General features: G+C 38.5%; 1 protein-coding gene across 10 annotated transcripts in view; it reads right to left on the bottom strand.

Annotated features, from left to right (window-relative positions):
* The window catches only part of Ascc3 (activating signal cointegrator 1 complex subunit 3), a 280053-nt gene that overhangs the window by 19636 nt on the left and 235879 nt on the right, over positions 1–24538 (bottom strand). For 7 of the 10 annotated variants that reach the window (XR_015644791.1, XM_087597565.1, XM_087597567.1 and 4 more), the window contains 3 exon segments: positions 18636–18860; positions 2168–2319; positions 378–525 (listed from right to left, as the gene is read on the bottom strand). Coding sequence is in view for 9 of the 10 variants with exons in the window: in XM_087597565.1 (XP_087453691.1) it covers positions 378–525; positions 2168–2319; positions 18636–18860 (525 nt within the window). In the remaining variant the exon portion in view is untranslated. 10 annotated transcript variants of the gene reach the window in all.

Here is a 24538-nt window from a genome sequence, read left to right as displayed (position 1 = left end):
TTTGCTCTCTGTAATTAAACCATTATGTTTCCGTAAGAGAAAGAAACTTTGTATGTACAGTAAAATACGGCAAGATACAACAGTCTCAAATTTAAGCTAAGGTAATATTCGTTGGCCTTGCGAGGCAAGACAGTTTACACATTGCCAAGGATGCATACTGTGGGTCTAGAACCAAGGCTGTGGTGAAGGTGCAAGATGAAATAGGGGCAAGCACTGCCCGGAACACCTCGGATGCATTAAATGTTTGATCTTCAATTAGTTTTTGATCATTATATATCCAGAAACTCTTTACTGTTGCCAATTTTTTATGATCCCATTGTTGAAGAGGTTGTGTTCTTCGTTAGGAAACTCTTAATATGAAGAGGAAGTGGATATACCTGCTTTGTTTTCGCAGGCTGTAACTCCTTCTCTACCATGGAGCTGAACACATGCTCCTTCCCTTCACAGGCATGGATCAGCTCAGGAAGGCACTCAATGGATGTTCGGCACTTAGCATGTGGGCCCTTTACAGGTGGTTTCCACTTCCTATAAAATAATACACACCAATGAAATAATTCTTTCAGTCAAATGATAACTAATTAATACATGAGCCCAGTAAATATTTAGGTATTACAGACAGTGGGTGTCTACATGAACATAGGCCACCTAGATCTTATAGCTAAAGAAAGATAAAACCTAAATCATACTCATACTCTTAAGGGTTCCTGGAAAACTGGACTGAATTTGCTAGGCCCCAGGCAGTTTCCCTTAAGGACCACTGGTCCTTTTAATATGCCTTCTCTACTACTGAAATCCAGCTTTTGTAACATTTAATGATGCAGGGAAAGGATCCTGAGACAGCCAAGACACATACGGAGTCTTCTGCCTCTTACCACTGGCTACAAGTATGGGTTGCTGTAAGCATGTGTGTATCTGTTTTCAGGGGTATCAATCACATGGTAGGCTCAGAGTCATGGGGCCCAATATATTTGAGTGAAAAGAGACTTTCCTTAAGGGACTTCGTATCTGCCTGAGGGTTTTTTTTTTTTTTTTTGGACAGGGTTTTCTGTTTAGGCTAACCTTCAACTTGATATGTGGCTAGGGATGGCTCTGAACTCCTGATCTTTTTGCCTTCAATTCATGACTGCTGTATACTAACAGGCCTGACTTTGTAGTGTTGGGTGTTAAACCTAGGGCTACTTGCTTGCTAGGCAGGCACACTTAGTGGCTGAGTTACATTGCTAAGCCACGCCTGAGGATCTTCTGTCGATATTTGTACTTACAGGCATCTGACTACAGCCCTGTCCCCAGCTGACAGGTTTGAAAGTGCACAAGATGCACACTGCTTTGTTGATTGCATGATTACCAAACTAAATTTTGGCTTAAACGTGTCTCTCAACTGGTGTGAAACACTGGTGTGAAGGAAATATTTTATTTAAACACTGCCAACTTCCATGTATTATGTATTGTCTTTTCCCCCTCTGGCTAAAGTATTTAAACTATTAAATGACATCTAAGGGTGAGAAATTTGTAAAATATTTATACTATTAAATGACACCTAAGGGTTAAGAAATTTGATGCTAACACAAACTCTTTTTTAATGCACATTTGAGCTTCTAATATATAAAACAACACTTAAAAACATTTCATAGATGCATAATTTTCATTTGAAAACAGATTCCTGGTTCCTTAACTCTCTTATATAATAGCAGAAAATGGGAATTTGTGTTTGAATCAGAACATATGTTATCAATGCCTTCTTAAATGGAGGCTGATACTGTTAGGAAATAAATTCAATTGAAACAGATAAAACCAACCAAAGCTGCAAAGGGAAAAAGATTAAAATATGAAGAGGTTAAACTTGCTGTTCATCTTGGAGCTGGGAATCCAATTCCAAGGGAGGATATTATATCACAGCCCGCACTTTTCTCATTCAGCAAAATGATTATTTTCAGCCTGCAAGAATTAATGTTTTAGGCACCATATGAAACTGTAGTGGTTGTAAGTTCTTAGAGAAGAGCAGTGCCTTTGTGACTGGTGTGGAACTCAGTGGTAGGACTCAAGCATGGCTAGCATGAATCATTGGGGTGGATTTTAGCAGCCCCTGCCCCCATTCAAACAAAAAACCCAAACCAAACCCCAAACCTGATTGTTTTAAATTAAAATAATTATATTGAAAAACAGTTACCTGAAAAGGTGAAGATGGTGCTGTTCTATGTTTGGTATGGTAAGAAGAGACGAGTCCTTTAGCCATCGGCCTTGGATCACCATCTGAATCAGGTGGGTGATATTCAGGGTAGTCACTAGCCATCCTTGGCTTGCAGCCACATCCAGCATTGCCTGGGTAAGGAATGCAACATTGTAACAGGAAACTTGCTCTCTCCAGTGGGAATCATGTTTAACAACAAGAAGTAGGAAAATCAAGTATTGTATCTTAAATTTCCTATGTTATCAGAGTAGACACTAAAAGGCAAGCTATAGCTGAGTTCAGGAACAAACTGAATCTTCCCACAGGAGAGTCAGATATAAGAATTGAAGAAGTAAAAAAAGTTCTTTCTCCAATGATAAGAAAAACATGTACTTTTTGAGTAAATACTTACACAGCTCACTGAACCAAGAGCATTTAAAATGTAAATTTCTGTTTTTCAAATGTAAAATCAGTAACTGGGAAATAATTTTCTTTTAAAAATATATTTTCCTGAAAGAGGAGGTTACAGATACAGGCTGACTGTTAATGACAACATACCACACTGTATGGGTAACAGCCTGTGGCTTATGTGCAGTGATGGAAGCTGTCCACATCAGTCTATACATCTAATCTAATGTTTTATGGACAAACAAAAGGCTGCATTTGCTTAAGGCAAAACTAAACAGTGAAATCTTACTTAAACAGAGGAGAAGTTTACACAGGCAAAGTGATTTCAATTAAATTAGATTCTGCAGAATGCTGACTGGAAGACATGTAAGTTAATAGATTGGCAATTACATTATACAGTTTTAGGATTTTACTAACTTGTTTTGTGATATAACCAGCAAACTATTACACTGACACTTTAACAGTAAATATCTCACTGACAGTAAGATATAAAATGTACAAAGTCTACTGTTTGTAGAAATCATTTCTAAGATAGCATGTGACGTCTACCACTCTGTGATCTCAGTGCGCACATACTGTTCCAAGCTTTCAATTCCCACCTGTGTTCTATAATTATAAAAAATAATCAGAAAAACTGGTCAAGGTAAATTAACAGTCTTTTTACGTACAGTGCAGGGAGGTGGGCCAGGGTCTCTGGATATGATACTCAGTAGGAGAGAATGATCTCCTTGGCCATGAGAACCTGCTGGGCTGCTAGCTACACAGCAAAAGCCTGAATACAGATAGAATGTATTTACATGCGTGCATATGTATGTCTCAGCACATGTGAACGTTCAGGTACACATGATTTTGTCTGGAACTCCGAGAAACATTGTGTGTATACATTTCTCCTTTTTCTGCAAAGCTGAGTATCTTTAAGGTGTATGGAACACACATGTTATGATGAATGCTATGGAGAAAATCTGCAAATCATAACCCTTGAGACCAGCTAAGTGAACAGAAAAGAGGTATGAGTAACTGCACTAATGCAATACGATGATGCTTTCAAAACTTGTAAAATGACAACTAACAAAACAAATTCACTTTTGACAGTTTGTATTGTAACTTGACTAGAAATAAATTCTAGAACAAAAGCTCACATCTACAATTGCACGGATTAGCCATACTTTTTTTTTCTTTCTTTTTTTTTTTTTTATTAACTTGAGTATTTCTTATATACATTTCGAATGTTATTCCCTTTCCCGGTTTCCGGGCAAACATCCCCCTAATCCCTCCCCCTCCCCTTCTTTATGGGTGTTCCCCGCCCCACCCTCTCCCCATTGCCTCCCTCCCCACTTTGAAGTTTTCATTATGAAGCTGAAAGATTTCATAAGATTTAATTCTTACAAGTTTTCACTGTATGATCCAGATGTGAAAAACACACAAAACTCCAACAAAAACACACAGTAAGAGGTTATTTGAAGTGAAAGTCCTATCTTGAACCGAACCTCCCTTTTTTTTTTATTTCTATATATTTTTTTTTTATTAACTTGAGTATTTCTTATATACATTTCAAGTGTTATTCCCTTTCCCGGTATCCGGGCAAACATCCCCCTCCCCCCTCCCCTTCCTTATGGGTGTTCCCCTCCCAACCCTCCCCCCATTGCCGCCCTTCCCCTCACCAGTCTAGTTCACTGGGGGTTCAGTCTTAGCAGGACCCAGGGCTTCCCCTTCCACTGGTGCTTTTACTAGGATATGCATTGCTACCTATGAGGTCAGAGTCCAGGGTCAGTCCATGTATAGTCTTTGGGTAGGGGCTTAGTCCCTGGAAGCTCTTGAACCTCCCCTTTAAATTACAGGATAGAAAGGGCTGATGAAGGGTTTTTGGCTGCATGAATGTGCAGAACTAAACACGGCTGTACAGCTGTCTGCCAACCACTGCCCAGTGCCGCTGCTCTGTCTCACTCCTTAGCCTGTCCACTGTCTCAGAAGCCTCCAGTTATTCTCATTCTAATCCAAGTTTCTTTAATACTTCATTTCCTTACTAAAATGAATTTCTAAAGAGGTAAAACTTAAATATTTTCAATGACATCGCACTATGTATTAAACCAAAAGAGGCCCATCTTTGCAAAGCATGTCCGTAACTACTCTCTCTTTTCTCTCGTCACCTTGCCCACTATGCTCTCAGTGGAGTAATACGAAATGACTAGTATTTGCCAGGCATCATCAGCTGTTAATTTTTAAAAAAATGAACACTCTTCTTTTCTCCTTACACACTTGACAATTCATGTTCAGAAGCTTCTCTGATTCTTCCCAGCAGGTACAGGCTCACTTGTCTTCTCCTCCTTTACTCTCAAGGTCCCTGATCCTATCTCACTGGCATTCTTTGTTTGCATATTGTCTTGTAAACTATAGAGTCCTTGTAATTCTTTGTAACTCTAGCTTAAGCACAGTGTATTCAGTACAGATTTGTTTTATTAAAGTAAAAAAATCCAACTATAATGATCCTGAAGTCATGACTAAATTATTGAGATTCTATTATAGGCAGTATGAATGAAAACACAAAAACAAACTTTGATGTCAGATATAGATTTGGATTGCTGCTTCTTCTTCTTCTTCTTTTTTTTTTCAAGGCAAGGTTTCTGTATGGAATCTGGATGTCCTGGAACTTACTCTGTTGACCATGCCTCTTTGGTGCTGGGCTTAAAGAGACGTGTGACTACAGCCTGGCTTGGATCCCAATTTTATCCCATTTATCACATCTAAAAGAATATTACTTTATACTACTGAATCCAGAAGAGGTTTTATGGAAGCAAAGAGAAAATACACAACATAAGAACACTAGGACCCATCAGCTGTCTGCTGCATAAAGGACGGGAACAAACAGAGACTCACTTAAATAACATAAAACAGCTCTTCCACAGCCTCCTTGGCAGGGGTTTCCTTTCATCTTTTTGATGTCCATTTCTACACAGGGTGGGAGGAGTAAAGGGGAGGATACTGCATGGTCAGATGCATGCTAAGCATCAGGATAGGTTTGCAATTACAAGAAAATGAAGGGACAAGGCAAAGGACTAATCCTGTTGTGCAGGACCAACTAAAGGAAGTCCCTCTGGTTCTCATGTGGAGTGGGAAGGCCATGCTACTACTGTCCAGAGGTCTGTAACTGACAGGGCTAAGGATGGGGGATTGAGGATCCTGGCAGCATATGAGTGAACTGGGGAAGGACTCTGTGTCATACTATCTTAAATAATCTTCCTCAGGTTACTTCACAGTTTATCAGAGATCTGATAGCCAACCACAGAAGATCATTTTGGCGCATTGAGGAGACACAGCTATGATGAATCTGAGTATAGGGAAAAACATGGATGGGGCTGAGTCTTTATAAGATGTTCTCTTAACAAGTTGGAATCGATTTCCACTGATTGTCATGTCTGCTATGTTGGAATGAAAATGTGATTTCTAGCACTGTATTTATTTTTTATAAAATTGGATAATTAAAACCATATCATAGTAGAAACAGTAAGAATGTCTGTTATTTACTGAAGAGAGGTGAGCTGGGAGAAGCCGGGTGGGTTATTGAAGTGAAGACAAGATCCATGAGGAGCATAGGCTAGAGGGGACCTCAGAAATCAAGGACAAAAAGTGGAAAAGTTACAATGAGCTGCACTGCTAAGAAAGGAATCAGTACAAGAGTAGGGGTAGGGGCAAGAGCAGCAAGGTAGGAAGGATGACAGTGGGGGCCATCTGTGTGCCCTCTAAAGCACTGGGAGTAACCTGTGATTAGAACTGACATTTGCTAATGCTTGTTGTTTGTCAGTCTATTAGCAATTTTTTATGCAACATTAAATTTGAGTGCATTTTATAGATACAGAGTTTGTTGCTCAGAAAAAGAAAGAAACATATCTAAGCCTACAGTGTTTTAGAAAATACGTCTGGTTAGGATTCAAGTTGTGGGAGCTTGGCTCCAAAGGAATTACTGTAATTAGTGTAGTACAAAGTCTGTGAAATTCAGAATATAAGGGAACACAAAAATGTTTAGGAACTAAGTAGAATTGACGATAGGAAAAAATCCTGGACAGGATGACTCTGTAGTGGATTCAACACTACTCCGACATTATCTCCTGCAACAATGAGTAACTTTGACCTGAAGGCAGAGAATTCAGATGTTGATAGCTACCCATAATGGTACAAGATGTTAGCACACTCTGACACTAGTGCTGAAGTGGCCAGTTTGAGTACAAACATAAGGGGCCAGAAGACTAACCTAAGGGAACGGGAAAGGTAGAAAAAATTCCTGATTACAAAACCAGAAGTGCTCAGTCAAGTTGACTGATAAGATAAAGTACACTGTGAGAGAAGGGTCACAAATGAGATCATTCAGCTTCTGGTGAGGCGGTATGACATCGTTCATGTGCAGGAGTGTGGGTTGCAGGTGATTATGATGTTTAAAACCTAACTGTTGAAGTGACTATGATGGAACTGAAGATGGTAAACTGGCACTATGAGTGCTATTTGAGAAAAAGATTTCATTTAGGAAACAGCTAAAAAAGGAAATCTAATGCATTGCTAGCATTGGTTGGAGACACTCGGGGAAGCTTGCTTTTGTCACTGCAAACAGGAAACTGTTCAATGTGAGTTTCAGAGAAGAGAAAAAAATGAATCAGGCAGAATTCTCCTGTCTCAGCCTATGTCTGAGTGAGGGAGCAAGACTAGAAAGAAGAGATGAATCAAAGAGGCCTCAACATTCACTATAAATCCACCACAGAATTCCCTAATCTTCTCAGGTTTGATCTGAACAGGTAAACCCAACCGGTTTCATAGTGGCAGGAAAAACAAGTTTATCCAAATCTACTAATATTTTTCTTTTCATCTTCTATGACTGAACATTATACTTTAAATAGTGAACATTTAAGTTTATCAAGTAGTAGGAATCTCTTGCAATTACTGTGAAAATCCCCAAATAGCGAATTATATAAGGCCATGTTGTGTGCAAACACTGTGATGAAAATATTTGTACAGCATTATATAAAATGTAAAACACATTCACAAATAACTTAATTAAATCCTTACCAAAAGCAACTGTGAGACCAACAGGGAAACAGAAGCTTACGGAAGGGCAGTGAATATGTAATAACACCCACAAGCGTGACAGAGGTAAGGATTAATCCCATTTTTCCAATTCCAGACCCATGCTCTCTGCATGAAACTTCACCACCTCTGCTGACTTACACATATGCCGTCTTATTTCAAAAAGGATTTCAGTTGGCTCATATCTCTTCTTTCACATACATAGAAATGAAAATTAAATTTAAACAAAATGATTTAACTAAATAATTACTATCTTTATGAATACATTTTGATAATACAAGTTTTGAAAACAAAACATTTGTATTAGTTTTAATTCATATAGTTATATCTCAATGCCAGCTATTCAAGAATTCTATTTTTGAAACAAAACTCATTCTGGAGTACAATAATCCAACATAAAAACAGTAGGCACTAATACAACCTAACAAACACAACCACTGACATTTATACATTAAACAGGATAGTAAGAGAAAAGTGTTTTATTATTAAGTCTATTAAAGTCTATTATTAAAAATTTCTCCCGAAACCTAAACTTCTTTTAAAGAAATTTGTCAGTGTATGTGCTGCAAAATGTGCACAGAGTCCAGAATGTGATGCTCCAGCCCTGTGCTCCCACTGTAGCACTCTGCAAACCTCATCTTGTCCTTGATTTTTCCTCCCTCCCCATAAGAAAACCTTTCTCCCTGCACCATTTCTTTCACAGCCAAGATCACAAGCATATTAAAATCGCCAGGACCACAGATGAAATGACAGGCCATGTTGCCACTTCTGCCCAAATTAAATAACATAAAGATAATTTTCTCTTAGTGGATTTTGAAAGATCTATTTCATCCAGAATGAAGGAAGACTACGTTAATGTAGAGAAACAAAATTAATAGTGGAGTATCATGGGAATGCGAATTACTACAAAAGCTTATAAGACCAAAGAAAGTTGGAGGAACTTTCACAGTTAAGACAGGCCAAGAGTGAAAGAAAAGTCAAGACGAATTCATGCAGTATCTTCAATGACAGTATAAACAGGAAAACAAAAATATAATATGTAAATGTTAAAGAACTATGAATAATTATGGATGTTGGTTAGTAATAATATATAAGTATCAGCTTATATTAATTATAACAAATAGACTGCACTAACATATGTGAGATGTTAGCACAAGAGGAACAGTAGTTTCAGAATATCCAGGGACTCTTGTAACCCCTCCTGGAAATCTCCCACTCAAGGATTAACCAGGCCTGGCTCTGCCTAGCTTCCAAGATCAGACTACACTGAGTACATTCAGAGCACTAAGGTTTTAGAAAACCTTGAAAAATGAACTACTCTCAAATAAAATGCTCAACCCAAAGAAACATAACTGCAAACTCAGTGTAGGAGCTTGTTAAAACTTCAGCTGTTAAGACTGTGCACAAACCCAATGCTTAGCTCAAGAGCTCCTGGACGTTTTGCAAGGATGGGAAGACCCCTGAGAATAGCTTTCTGGAGAGACAGGCACGCTTATTTAAAGGATCAGGTCATGTGAAGTAAGGGATACAATATTTTATCAATAATTAAAATGGTGAAAGTACATTTATAAGATCCTTTTTCAATAGCAACAGTTGTTCACAGTAACTTTCCCCTGAACTTTGACCCCCAGAAGGTTAGCATTCAGGAAGCTCAGCTGCTGTCTAACAAACTTAATTAATCAAAAAGTCATTTCCGAGCTGTAACTATGAGTAAAAGCGCTTCAAGTGTGCTAGCAAGCCTACAAGTTAATCAAAATGCTAATGCAGTACAAATTAAAGTTGTGATTAACATTTCACAGTAGCTGCTTAAGTGAATTGATCACACAAATGGGTTAAGCATTACTCATTTCCTAAAGCCCCAACCGGGAAAAGGGTTGTTATGTGGGTGTGAGGAGAGGATCTGGGGATAGAAAGATCCTTCACAACAGCATGACACTATCAACAAACCATCCCAGCACTGCCCTATAAAAGCTTGCAGGTACAGTTACCCAGGAGGAAAAATCCTTCTGAATTATATTTTAGTCCCTGAAGGGAGAATTCGCGTAACTTCACAGGAGTAAATAAAGGTGGTATTAGGCACCTTTATTTACACATATATATTAAATATACATAGTACTGGTTTGGGAGGTGTTAAGCCTGCTGGCTCTGCTACATCCCTAGTAAGGATGGTGCTTTGTTTTAGGTGGTTTTGGTCATTGTACTGAAGACCATCTGGATCCAGTGTCCATTGCAGTGTGGATCTTTTCATTTGGAAGAATACATGATTAAGTTAACATAGACTGATGTGTTTTAAATCCTTAGCCAGTAACACACCTTCAGCTAGCTTCTATAGCAAGAAGGGGCTGTTGGGGTGTCCGGCCAAGAAAGCAACCTGATTAGGCACAATCTTTGTCTCTTATGAGTTTCATAAGGTCACATTAAAATATGTTTAGCAAGTAGACTACATGTATTGATAGTTCAATTTGGCAGTAGAAAATCTTTAAAGTTGTAGGAAAACATGCGCATGCGCCCCCCCCCACACAACTCTATCATCTCTTATGAAAGAACTAGAAAGAAAAAACTGAAATATTTATTTTCTTTGTGATGAATAGATAACTCCTACAATGACACACTAGGTCCTAGTCATTTTCCCAGTTAGCAACGCTACAACTATCTGAAGTTCCTAGTACACCTTAGATATGAAACCTGATAATGTCACCTGACACAGACCTTCAAAGCAGACATACTGTTTACATATAATCCACTTACCTTACTTTTATCAAAATGATCTGGCGAGATCTTCTGAAACTTACTATGTTACCTACTTAAAGAAAATCTCATTTTGTCTAATTAGAAGCATTTAACATTTGAAAGGATTTAACTAAGAATACATCAACTTCACCTAACATTTGCAGTATCAAAACATCCTTACAAGTATTGTATTAGGGATTACACCAAGTACTTCTTTTTTAAGCTTGGTAAAACCTGGACTACTTCCACTGCTAATTGTACTTGGCTCTAAAAAGACTAACTCTGACTCATTCACGTGACAGCGATGCTTTCAACGCACTCCCACCCACCAAGCCCATTCTAGTGAGCAGTAGGGAAACACACTCACCTTCCTCTATGCTGTTTCATTCTTTGGGAATCAAATACCTTTTACAATTAACTTCCGAAAACTGGAAACCATTTGCTAATGAAATACAGACCCAGTATGTTCACAGTTAAGCTATATTTTTCATTTAAAAGATTTTTTTCCTACATTTCTCCTTTTTGTACTTGGCTATTTTTTCACATTTCCCCCACTGAATGTAACTTGGCTGTTTTACTTTCTTATTATATTCTAAAATATGGAGAAATAGTTGCAGAAACGCATGCAGTATTATCCATTAGCATGTTTTAAAATCAGAGTGAGGCTGGCCAAGTAGAATGGTTGGTAGTGCACTGGCCACAGCATAGCAGAGGCTCTAGGTTTGATCTGCTGCAACCTCTAGCAATGCATTAGTGGAGGCGCACACGCCTGCAATGTAACCCCTGCCACCTGAAGGGGAAACTGAAGAGCAGGGACTTCAGGGTCACACTGGACTAAGGCAGCTAGAGACCCGTCTCTATGAGTTACATCAGAACCTGTTTTGGATCAGGGAAAGAAAACAAAGAGGGAAAAAAAACAGATTGATGATGAAATGTGTTTTCAAAATTAATGTAGTTATAGAAAATACACTGAATCATGTGAAATCCAAGAAACTTACCTAGAGAAAAGTATCCCATCTAAATACAAAATGTTTTTGATCTAAAGACAGATCTACCACAAGGTCGAGCTATACTACTCTTGGGCATTTACTACATTTTACAACAGATATCTGCTCATCCATCTAGGCTGGAAACAGCCTAGATATCCATAAACTGTTGGACGGATGACAAAAATCTAGAAATTTTCATGGTGGAATATTATTTAGCAATTAGGAATGAAATTATGAAATATTCAGGTTAATGGATAAAAGCTTGAGACAATAACCATCTTAAGTAACCCAGACCCACAAAGAATATTACATATGTTTTCTTATGTGCGGGTGTTAGCTTTAGATATTTGTGTTTCATTCACTAATTTTGAATGAATGCAGTTAGTAAGGAGTCAAAGAGGAGGAGATCTTCCAACGAACAGAAAATTGACTACAATTATACAGGATCAAGGAAAAGTTAGAAGGAGGATTAACTGGAGAGGGTGATGGGAGGGCAGGGTAGAGGAAATGTGGGGAGGGTCTAAAGGCCTTTTGAAAAGCCACATGTAACCTACTATTTATTGTAGAAGCTTCTTTTTTTTTTTTTTTCTTTTTTTCGGAGCTGGGGACCAAACCCAGGGCCTTGTGCTTGCTAGGCAAGCGCTCTACCGCTGAGCTAAATCCCCAACCCCTTGTAGAAGCTTCTTATATAATATATACTACATATGGAATTTAAATGGATTAATCCTGTAATGGAGCAACGATGCCCCAACTAGATACAATGTACTACCAAATAAATCTTCCAGTACTAGGAATTGGCTGTTTCTTTTTGAATCATTGTCCAAAGGGGTTCCACAGACTTCTAACAAAACATTACAGGCTATCAATAATACTACCAATATATGTGGTTACCTTCCACAACCTGATGGTAAGACCCAATTGAAGATAAGGCTCACTGAGTTATCTAACAGAAAAATTGAGCTGGTGCTTGACTAACAATCATAGTGCCGGAAGTTGATAACACGTGTTATTGGAGGATAAATATATTCACTGATCTCATGTAGCCACGAACTGTACAAGCTACAACAGCTGTGCAAGAGATTCCGACTGAAACAACTCCTGATCACATACTGCTCTACCCACAGGACAGAGCATGCTGACTTCTCATCAGAAAAGTTTCTGCATCGGACAGCAGCTAACACAGAGATCTACAGCTGAACAACACACACAGTAAAAGACTTTGCAATATTCAGTCCTAAATGGAGTGTCTGTATCACTCCCCTCCCCTCTCAAGGTTCAGATACTTATGATTAAAGAGCTAGAAGTGGTAGACGACTAGAAGGAAACAGCATTTTCCAAAAACAACCTGTTTGCTTCTCATTTAAATTCACAGACGCTGTGACAGCATACACGAGAACTGCATACGTTCAAACTAGAGAAAATCCCAGCATGGAAAAGGCAATAGGACAAAGCCCTCCTCTCCTACCAAGAAGCTGCTGACAAGTGGTATCTGCTAGGAGGTTCAGCATTGGTTTTCTTTGATCGTGTGCAATGGACTATACATAGTCTGGATGGACATTATCTATAATCCAGAGCAGAACTCACGCTCAAGAACAGTTTTTCAATATCACTTGCTACATTTTATAATTAAGATGATCAAGAATAGGATTTTAAAGGTGAGGAGACCAGGGCCAACTGATCCCATAATTGTACAGCACACGATGTGGCAGCAAGAAAATGTGAAAGGATCAGATAGCATCCTGAGTGGCTTTTCCCAGACAAACTGGGACATTCTAGAAAACAAATAATGACAGCAAGCAATGACAGTTGAGTGATATTCCATTTTGTAAATGTACCAGATTTTCTATATCCACTCCTTGGGTGAGGGACATCTAGCTAGTTTCCAGTTTCTTACTCTTATGAACAGAGCAGCAGTGAACATGTGTGAGCAAGTGCCCTTATGGTGGAGTGTCCTTTGGATGCACGTGCATTATTTTCATACATTTCATATTTTCATACATATTATTTCCATCATTCTGGAACTATACAGTAGGGAAGAGCATGCTCCCCTTCTCTTTCATTGCTTACATGTTGAAGCAAGTATACTCCCAAAGTACTTGTGATAGTCTTGTGTATGATGCCTGCTGTCATTATGTTTTTCAAAATGCCCAATGACATTATGAAAATTTCAGGCAAATGGATGGAACTAGAAAGATCATTCTGCGTGAGATAACCCAGACCCAGAAAGATTAACTTCTAAGTGGATATTAGCCATAAAGTATGTTATAATCCATAGACCCAAAGAAGCTAGGCAACATGGAGGGCTCAAAGGAGGACATTGAATCTCATTGAGAATGGGAAATAAAACAGAAATCGTGGGTGGACGTGGGGAGGGGACTGGATGGTGTGGGTATGGGATCAGGTGGAGGGAGGATGAAGGGAGAGAGCACTGGAAGAGACAAATGGAATCTGGGGTGCGGGTGACATCTCTGGGATGCCTAGAAACCTAGGGCAATGGAAACTTTCAGGAATCTATGAGGTGATCCTAGCTAAAGTTCCTAGCAAAGAGGGTCATGGAGCCTGAATCAGCTATCTCCTCTAACCAGCCAAGACTTCAATAGAAGGACTGGAACATCAACCCAGCCACAAAACCTTAGACCTACAATGTGTCCTGCCTACAAGATGTGCGGGGGTAAAGATGGAGCAGAAATTAAGGGGGTAGCCAACCAATGACTGGCTCAGCTTGAGACCCATGCCATGAGAGGGAGCCTCCCCCGACACTGTTAGTGACATTCTGCTATACTTGCAGATAGGAGATTGGTAAAATCGTCATCAGAGAGGTTTCACCCAGCCACTAATGGGAACAGATGCAGAGACCAATAGCCAAATATTGTTTGGAGCTTTGGGAATTCTACAGAAGAGGGGAGGAAGGGCTGTAGGAGCCAGAGAGGACAAGGACGCCCCAGCAAAACTCACAGAATCAACTAACCTGGGTTCATAGTGGTTCACAGAGACTGAACCACCAGCCAGGGAGCCTCAGTGGGATTGACCTGGGCCCTCTGCACATACGTTATAGTTGTGTAGACTGGTCTTCATATGGGACTCCTAACAGTGGGAGAGCAAGGGCTGTCTCTGACTCTGTTGCCTGTTTCTCAGATCCTTTCCCCTACTTGGTTGCCTTGTGTAGCCTCAATAGGAGAGGATGGGCCTAGTCTTACTGCACTTGATATGCCAGGGTTGGTTGATCTCCATGGGAGGATCTCCAGTCTTCTGAAGGGAAGTAGAGGAAGAATGGATGCAGGGAATGGGGGAGGGTGGGAGGGCAGAGAAAAGGGAGGGGAAACTGCCATTGGGATGTAAACTAAATTAATTAAAAAAGAAAATAATATGAGTGGGACATGATGGCACTTACTTTTAATTCCAGTACTCAAGAGACAGAGGCAGGCATATCTCTGTAAGTTTGAGGTCAGTCTGGTCTACTTAAAGCAAGTTCAAGGACAGGCAAGGCTATATAGAGAAACCCTGTCTCAACAATGACAACAACCACCACCACCACCCCCAAACCAGACATTCCAGCAGAATATTCATGAGCACAACTTCCTACAAGATATTTATTAAAATCAATCAATCAATCAATCAATCAATCATAGAGGGTGGTGATCTCTACTTCAAATGGTCAAAGTCACTATCATCAGCAATGGGTACATTTGTGTCATGAACTTCCTGGATGTGATTCACTAGCAGGAAAAACCTTTCTTTCTGTTGGGGCCGCACTAAGGAACATGAACAAATCAAAAGGAAGCACTCACTGGGCAAGCTCAACCTCTGGGGTACTACAAAATTATGGCTAAGACAGCAGAGGACACTAAAGGGACAAAACAGAGGAAATTTGGGATCGTGGACTAAAGCAGTTATTTGGTGGAATATGAAAAAGGAAAGATTTATTAAATTGGTTAAGATGAACTTTATGCATGATATTCAGACGAAGACTATAATTTAACTAATTTATTTGCAAAGATAAAAATTTACTTCAGCTAGAAAGATGGCTTAGTGGTTAAGTGCACTGACTGCTCTTCCAGAGTTCAATTCCCAGCAACCACATGGTGGCTCACAATCATCTGTAATGGGATCCGATGCCCTCTTCTGATGTGTGCCTGAAAGAACTAGAGTGTACATAAGATAAATAAATAAAATTTTAAAATGATTTTACTTCATTTTGCACCTTTCAAGCAGCCTTCCTGGCCCTAGTGTTTATGAACTGCCATTGGAACTGGAAAATATCATCCTGAGTGAGCTAACCCAATCACAGAAAGACATACATGGTATGCACTCATTGATAAGTGGCTATTAGCCCAAATGCTTGAATTACCCTAGATCCCTAGAACAAACGAAACTCAAGACGGATGATCAAAATGTGAATGCTTCACTCCTTCTTTAAATGAGGAAAAAGAATACCCTTGGCAGGGAAGGGAGAGGCAAAGATTAAAACAGAGACTGAAGGAACACCCATTCAGAACCTGCCCCACATGTGGCCCATACATATACAGCCACCCAATTAGACAAGATGGATGAAGCAAAGAAGTGCAGACTGACAGGAGCCGGATGTAGATCGCTCCTGAGAGACACAGCCAGAATACAGCAAATACAGAGGCGAATGCCAGCAGCAAACCACTGAACTGAGAATAGGACCCCCGTTGAAGGAATCAGAGAAAGAACTGGAAGAGCTTGAAGGGGCTCGAGACCCCAAAAGTACAACAATGTCAAGCAACCAGAGCTTCCAGGGACTAAGCCACTACCTAAAGACTATACATGGACTGACCCTGGAATCTGACCCCATAGGTAGCAATGAATATCCTAGTAAGAGCACCAGTGGAAGGGGAAGCCCTGGGTCCTGCTAAGACTGAACCCCCAGTGAACTAGACTGGTGGGGGGAGGGCGGCAATGGGGGGAGGGTTGGGAGGGGAACACCCATAAGGAAGGAGAGGGGGGAGGGGGATGTTTGCCCGGAAACCGGGAAAGGGAATAACACTAGAAATGTATATAAGAAATACTCAAGTTAATAAAAAAATTAAAAAAAAGAAAGGATGAAAAAAATGTTACAGCAAACACAAACGAATATCCAGGGTCACAGTAGAAAACTCAGAACTTTAACCCTGTAAAGTGTGACTAATGAGGAATGGTAAATCATCTTCTTAGAGAGCCTGATGATCATGTGTTAGCTACAAAAGTGTGTTCAAAACACTGATATGTTAGAGCCTCATTCTCTCTGAACTGCTGATACCCAGTGCTTACTTTATGTTATATGGTAACTATTTTTGAACAATAAAAATGTGATAGGTGTGGTGTTACATGCTTTTAATTCTTGGAAGCAGAGGTGGAGGATGAGGCAGAGATAGAATTCAAGGCCATTCTGGTCTACATATAAAGTTCCAGGATAGCCACGACTATATAGAGAGACTCTGTCTCAAACAAAACAAAATGGCCCAACGAAACAAGAATAAAAATATTACAAGTTAAATTACAAAATACTCACGCATTTCAGAAAAGCATAAAGCAAGAAAGAAAAAGTATAATAAACCCGTTACGCAGATATGATTATGGTACTGTAAATTCTCTCTGTGGAGCCATCTTAGATCTGTTCCTAGAAGTAGCAATATATTTCCCATATATGTGGAACTGTTACAAATTATAATTAGATGAGAGGTCCTAGGCTGTTTTTGAACTTCTACCATTTTAAATAATGCCCTTGCACTGGTATCATCAGATAGACTTATGTACCTTTAAAAATACTTTTAAACATCACGGAAACGTTTACGAATATAAATTGTAGAATGTTAAGATCTCTCATCATTCAATTTTGTCACCATTGTACATGCTTCATCCAAACCTACTCTCCTGTGGTTTTCCTTAGTCAAATGTCGTTTCTTTGTTCCAGCTGTGCTGGAGATGCCTGGGATCACCTTCAGTTTCTCATGCCTGCTAAAACCCCTGTCCACTCCCTGTCACATTCAGCCACTCTTAAAAAAACAAAAAAAACAAACCTCATTCAAAGACCATTAAGGATCCAACCAATTCTCATCCAACACACCTATCCTAGTCAACATTCCTTGCCTATCCCTGGAGCAGTCAAGGCATGGAGACTTTGCTGATTGGGCTTCAGATTCTAATGTGTATGATGATATCAAAAAGCTGTTACAATGTTCTTCCTTTTAAACTGCATTACAACACAGACAGATTTTCTTCATATACTTCAATAAGACAACATTACAACAAACACTTTATATTGACTACAGAAAGAGATAAATGGGTATAGGGACCATATATTACTTTGGATATTGAAACATTTTGTAAAATGTAAAACAGGGCCATACTTTTTACTATTATTTGTAGGTTTAGATAGTATTTGCTTTTTATAAAAATTATGTTAACACATGAGGCATTTCTGTTACCTTCATGAGAAGTATTAAATATTTGAGAATACTGATAGGTATTACTAACATCACTAATGAACCAACATTCCTATGCTTTTCTTCTTTAGAGAGAAGTCTAAAATTCATACGAAGTTTCAGCAACTTCCTACACAGACTGACCTATCTTCTCCACCATTTCCAATGCTCCCTTTTTTGTGCTATTTCTAACCATCTCTTACCACTGTTTTTCAATAATCATTTGTGCTTCTGTGAGTAGACCAGGTGGCTTCCTAACAGGAACCACTCTGTGGCCAGAACACTCCAGCAACAGCCCCCAAAGCTCTATGACTCTTCTGCCTTTTATTTTCACTAGGCAGCCAGTTCAGATTTTTCACTCTCACACTGACTTTAATATCAAGATTCTCCTGTCTCTGCTACCTAAGTGCTGGGATTATAGATGACAAAGGCCTTGGCGTACATTTTTAACTGACAGTCTTTGCCATCCTGAGTCATAGAAGGATGGATTCTTCTATTTTATTACAACAAGCTCAATGCATACACATGTTCCTGGCACACACTTCTCCTTTAATACTTTCTGGTTAAATGCGACTGAAACCGGCTTTGATGTTGTTTTGTTTTTCTGAGACAAGGCTTCTCTGTATAACAGCCCTTGATGTCCTGGAACTTGTTTTACAGACCAGATGGCTTCACAGAGATCTGCCTACCTCTACCTTCTGACTGCTGGCTTTATAATGTATTTATATTTGGTTTTCCTTAGAAAAGTATTGATTTGATTCACCTGGTAATTTCTCAACAATGTTAGAATAAAAACATCTTAAATGTAATAAAATTAAAATGCAGGTATCAGAAAGACTGTCATACCTGGCATACTCTGAGAGCTTGATCTAAGACTGTTTTGGTATCAGTATCATAGTCTGGGCAGGGCAGCATGGCTCGGCTGAGATGTGCTTGAAGCAAGAGATGGGCTTTGGTGTGAGGGCTGTCAAATGAATGAGGATTTAATTCAATGGGAAGACATTTGGCCAGTTCATTATTCGTATGGTCCTCATTGTGTCTTACTGGCAAGTCTGTGTATTCTTCCGCATCCTGTAAGACAAGATAAATTGCAACTTAATGACAAACAATATAATAATTTATATACTTTTCACTGATATTATTTTGTTGTTTGAGAACTGAACCCGGAGCCTTGCACATGGCAGGCAAGCACTGTACCTCTGAGCCACATCCCTGGCTGAGATTAATAATACACTTTACTTGTTTATGTTTAAAACATGGTTTATAATAACTCCAAGTAACCATATCCCTTTAAATATTGTTTTATTTAATACTATTTAATAATAACTAAAAGATAACATAATATATTCAAAATCCATGAGTACTTTTTTTTTTGAAAAATCCTTCTTGAGACTCTAATAATCGAAATATGACCATTTCAAAAACAACAGCAAAAAAGGAGTGATTTCTACCTTTTGTTATATAGCAATAGATACTAGGTAAAGCATTTATTAAGGTTTTTGTAAGTCAAACAATTTTGAAATCAATAAATTGAGATGAGTAGTATTATCACAATATTTTGATATTTAATATTATTTTCATTTAAACAATTAAAATATAGTATTTCCTCCTATTGAAAATAAATATTTTTATAGAATATACTCTGAATACTGTCTCTCTTAACCAATGTCCTACCAGAACCTCCCATTTTCTCCCTCCTTCCCCAGCCATCCAAATCTACACCTCCTCTTTCTCTTTCATTAGAATGTAAACGTGCAACAGTATTTTATTAGAAAAAAGGAAAAATAATTACTAATTGCATTCTACATGATAGATGTGAATTAAATATGCCTGTGAATATATATACAGACAATAAAAAACTTTAATTTTCATGATACATGATGGAGTCATGTATAAATTTAGGAGGAACATTATCGTGGTATAAATTGCAATAATCTTTTCCAGTGCCAGCATTAATATTATTAATGTTGGTTCTAGAGTTTTAAAACTATGTAAACTCTACTATTAGAATAGTTTTAGTTTACAAAAAATGAACATGGAATATGGAAAGTTCCATTTTTCTTTCCTTCCTGATAACTTGGCCCTAATTTTAGCATTTTTTTGCTTGCCTAATAAGAACATTGGGATACTCACTTGTTTTTAAAAGGTCAACAAAAATAACAGAGGACCACTAGGCTTTACAGGCTACTATGATGGTGGGGCCATAGCAATGAACTAGAACCTGGGTTCCCATGAGGGAAAACAATCAATTCCATAAAATGTAGTGAGTGTTATGCTAAGGACAGAATACGAAAGTGACTTTCAATTTGGGGAACCTACTGTTTATTTAGAGTATTAGGAAAAGCTCAGTGGGAAAAAGTGAGACTTAAGATCTGCAATGAGTGGAAGAAACAAAGAAGTGCTGGAAAAGGGTCAGGAATGGGATTGGCAAGTGAGCAAAGGGTGTAGAACAGCACCGTCAAGTAAAAACTCCTCACCATCAAATGCTTGCACTAAGTGAGCTGCTACTGGTGAGCTTTTCTTTTTTAGAAGCTTCAATGGTGTTTATGACTGACATAAGAGACCAAAAGCCTAAATGGAAGTAGCTTGATCCAATAAAAATAGATTTATATGCTTTCTTAGAATACTTACAAAAGAACAAGCTTTCCAAAATATGTAGCTGAGATTCAGCCTACTGTTGATATCAAAGTTCACTGCCATTAGGGACAGGTAATGGTTTGATAACATTTGGGTAACAGAGAAGGAACAAAGTATATCAACCAGCGACTCGTAAGGTACTGACCATAAAACAATGGAACACTTGAGGTTTAGGAAACAAAGTAGGTGAGCCTGAGTCTTGCCTGGATGACAGTACAGAGACCTTCCAGGATGTAGTGCAGAAGGCACAATCCAAACAGATCTGGATGACTCTTGAACTGACTTTTGAAAGGGAGTTGAAAATCTATAGATACGTATCTGTAGTATTTTCACAGAAAGTGAATAACATCACTCCTCCGTGCAGCCTCTCCCATTCTCCCCATACCTATGTGTGTATGTTGACAGAGATACATATGGTTTGCTGAGCTGTTTTGTTTGTGTGGACATTCTGCATGAATGGTCAATGAAAATGGTCAAATCCAATGAAAGGACTTGTTTCAAAATATACAAAGAACTCAAGAAATTAGACTCCAGAGAGCTAAATAACCATATTAAAAATGGGGTACAGAGCTAAACAAAGAATTCTCAACTGAGGAATATCAAATGGCTGAGAAGCACCTAAAGAAATGTAGGAGGTAAGGGGGGGTTGGATGGGGAGAAGAACACCTTTATAGAAGGGAATGGGGAGGGGTTAGGGGGCTGATGTACAGGAAACCTGGAAAGGGAATAACATTTGAAATGTAAATAAGAAATACCCAATTTAATAAAAATGGAAAAAAAAAAAAAAGAAAAGAAAAGAGAGGCTGCTAGAGTGAATCAATCTATACCATAGATGACTTTGGTTGCTGGACCAAGGACATGCTATTTTGGGAGAGAGGCTCTGTATTTGTATCAACTCGAAGGAAAAAAGCCTTTGGACCCCTTCCAAAGTAAACGGATCAGACATGACAGACGGAGACCCTTGAAGATCTTGGCTGCAGACAAGAAGAAAAAATTCAAGAAGACCAAACAGGACAGGTAACATGATTTGCTGATCCCTCTACTTAGGAACAGCCCTTACACTGGCTGAGATACAAAAATGTCTCTGGCCAAAACTTCAGGTATAGCTAGCCTATAAATCTCGTTGGCTACAGAATCCTCAAAATTCATCATACCACCCTTTCATATGGCATGAAGATTTATTATAATTTGGTTATTGATTAAATTAACTCATTTAAAAAAGATAGTTGTCTTTCAGCTGCTCAAACAAGGAGCAAAAATTCATACTAAATTGATTTGTGAACCTTGTACATTCCATACAAATCTTTATAGTCTTTATAGAACTAAATATTGGTTGTAAGGTTTATATATCACAGAATGAAACACCATGAGGACAGCTAGAACAAGACTCACCCTTGGGGATGCTGAAATGACCCAGTGTTCTAGCTCCCTGCCAGATTCAGCCTCAACTGATGTTTCCAAAGACTTGCTTCCAGAACAGCTTCAGGAAAAACTGCTAATCCCCTAAGACCTCGGTTCAATCAGCCTTTCAGACGGTTCCAATCTTAAGTGAACTTTCTCAAAGTATCAAAACTGGAAAACAAATGCTACAGCTAGCTTTCTTAAGACTAACCACTTTTTTTCTAATCCTCAGCCCCACCTCCCCCAATTTACCAGGAAGGAATCATAGAAAATTGTCTTCTTTGAGGACCCAGGGAATGAGGAGGCCTGGAGGGGTGTGTGGGGGTTGGGGTAGGGGACATCCTTTTTGAGACTAGGAGGGGAAGGAATGGGATGAGGAATTGTTAAAGGGCAGAACAGGAGGGGGATAATGATTAGACTGTAAAAAATGATAAAAGATAATTAAAAAATAATAGTTCCAATGCCTTAAGTTAGAATGCCTGGTTTTTGTTATTTTATGAATTGTAGACATGCTGTCATTTTAAGGGCTAATTTACAAATAATATAATATAGTTTTGGTCAGGGAGGAAACTAAATAAAAAAGCACAGACTCAGGGATTTCTGTGTTTTCTTTCCTCTACTCTTCTTTCTTTTTAATGTAAAGGTAAGGAGGTTGAAAAGAAAAAAGGGGATATGGTCATACTGTAGAAAATAGACAAGTAGGGATAGATTATTAAATTTACTCTTAAAGCATTTTATAGCCATAACCTTACATTGGTAGAAATCTTTATATTTTGATGCAGAATTGAAATTATATTTTCTTACATTGTAGCAGAATTTATATATTGATACAGGTTTAAAATTTTCATTGGTATAAATCTTTGGAAATTGAGGCGAAATTTAAAATTAAATTTGTTATTCTTAGATAGGCATTTTGCCTATGCAACTCATTTAATAATACAAGGCTTAGACCCAGTTCTTTTAATAGTTAGTATTACAAACTGTATAAAATAATTAAGGAATGCAAGTTAATAGTCAGATAGTGAAACACATGGTCATATTAGATTCTAATTTAGTTAACTTCAATAAAAATGTTTTCAAGGTTATTCAATTAGTAAATAGATAAAAAATTAATCAATGTTCAAAAATTCAATTATGCTATATATAGATGGTCTTCAAAAGCATCAGAGATGCACAGAATATGGCTTTTAAAATCATTTCATTATTAAAAAGATCTTTTGATTATGAAGCAGATCTACTCCTGACAGTAACCCTCTTCCACTTCAAAGAAGACATTGAGCATCAATACCCCCATGTGGAGTTACTTCATTAGCCTCTGGGCAAGAAAAGCCCTAATTTCATCTGCAGAGATAATGCTGTCCAAAAGGACAAATGGACACAGGACAGCTGACTGCTAAGCTCTGCCAAGACAGGGCAAGCTAGTCCTTAAAAATTCCTGCTTCCCTTAAAGTCTGTCAGATATTCTTGGCCAGAAGGCTGAAGATAATTGCTCCAACATTATAAAGAATCTTGGGGAGGGTGTAGGCAGTCAACTGTCACTGCCAGTTGTTTAAATTTTGGAAACTATGTTTCTGAATACTCAAATATATATTCCTTCTTAAATCTATGACAGGGTTGAAGACAACATATAGTCTCACAATTAAACTTAAGTCACATAGCATTGAAGATGTTCTAGATTTAAATGAATGGTTTTCAGATGATGATACAAGATAAAATCAAAATGATTGTGGTACATAATTACAAACTCATTAGCTTAGAATAGGTGATAAAATACTTTATTTACATTGCAAAATATGGTGGACTAGATGTTATTATATAATTGTATATCATACTAATTTGCATAATTGTTATGGTTGTGTTCAACTTATATCTGAGAGAAAAAGAGCCTTTTAATTGGACAAAGGGGAGAGGATGTAGTAGGTTGGCTTACTGTTGCTTGTATTCTAATGCCAATTTGGGTCCCCCAAAGGCTGGCTGCCCCAGAGATGAGACATTAGCAAAGTGATCCTGCCCTAGGTTAATTATGATTGGTGAATAAAAATGCCAACAGCCAACAGATGGGCAGAAGAGGCAAAGGTGGGGTTTTAGGTTTTGCAGGCTTAGAGAGAGGAGAACCAGGAGAAGAGTAAGAGTGAGCAGGCTACTCTCAATTATTAAAAAAACAATGATTTCATGAAATTCATAGGCAAATGGATGGAAATAGAAAATATCCTCTTGAGTGAGGTAACCCAATCACAAAACAAGCAAACAAACAAATAAAAATCCCACCCCCTCCCACACACACATGATATGCACTCGCTGGTAAGTGGATATTAGTCTAAAAGCTTGGATAACCCAAGATAAAATCCACAGACCACATGAAACTCAAGAAGAAGGCCGGCCAAAGTTGTGGAAGTCTTTCTTAGAAGGGGGAACATAAACATTCATAGGAGGAAATATGGAGACAAAGTTTGGAGCAGAGACTGAAGGAAAGGCCATCCAGAGACTGCCCCATCTGGGGATCGAGCCCCAGACACTATTGCTGATGCCAAGAAGTGCATGCTTACCGGAGCCTGATATAGCTGTCATCTGAGAGGCTCTGCCAGAGCATTACAAATACAGAGGTGGATGCTCGCAGCCAACCACTGAACTGAGAACAGGGTCCCCAATGGAGGAGTTAGAGAAAAGATTGAAGAAGCTGAAGGGGTTTGCAATGTCATAAGAACAATATC

This window comes from Rattus norvegicus, chromosome 20 (assembly GCF_021556685.1).
Source record: "Rattus norvegicus strain SHRSP/BbbUtx chromosome 20, alternate assembly SHRSP_T2T, whole genome shotgun sequence".
Lineage (NCBI taxonomy): Eukaryota > Metazoa > Chordata > Mammalia > Rodentia > Muridae > Rattus > Rattus norvegicus.
Note: the sequence above shows the minus strand (reverse complement) of the source record. Positions and strands in the feature narration are given on the sequence as shown.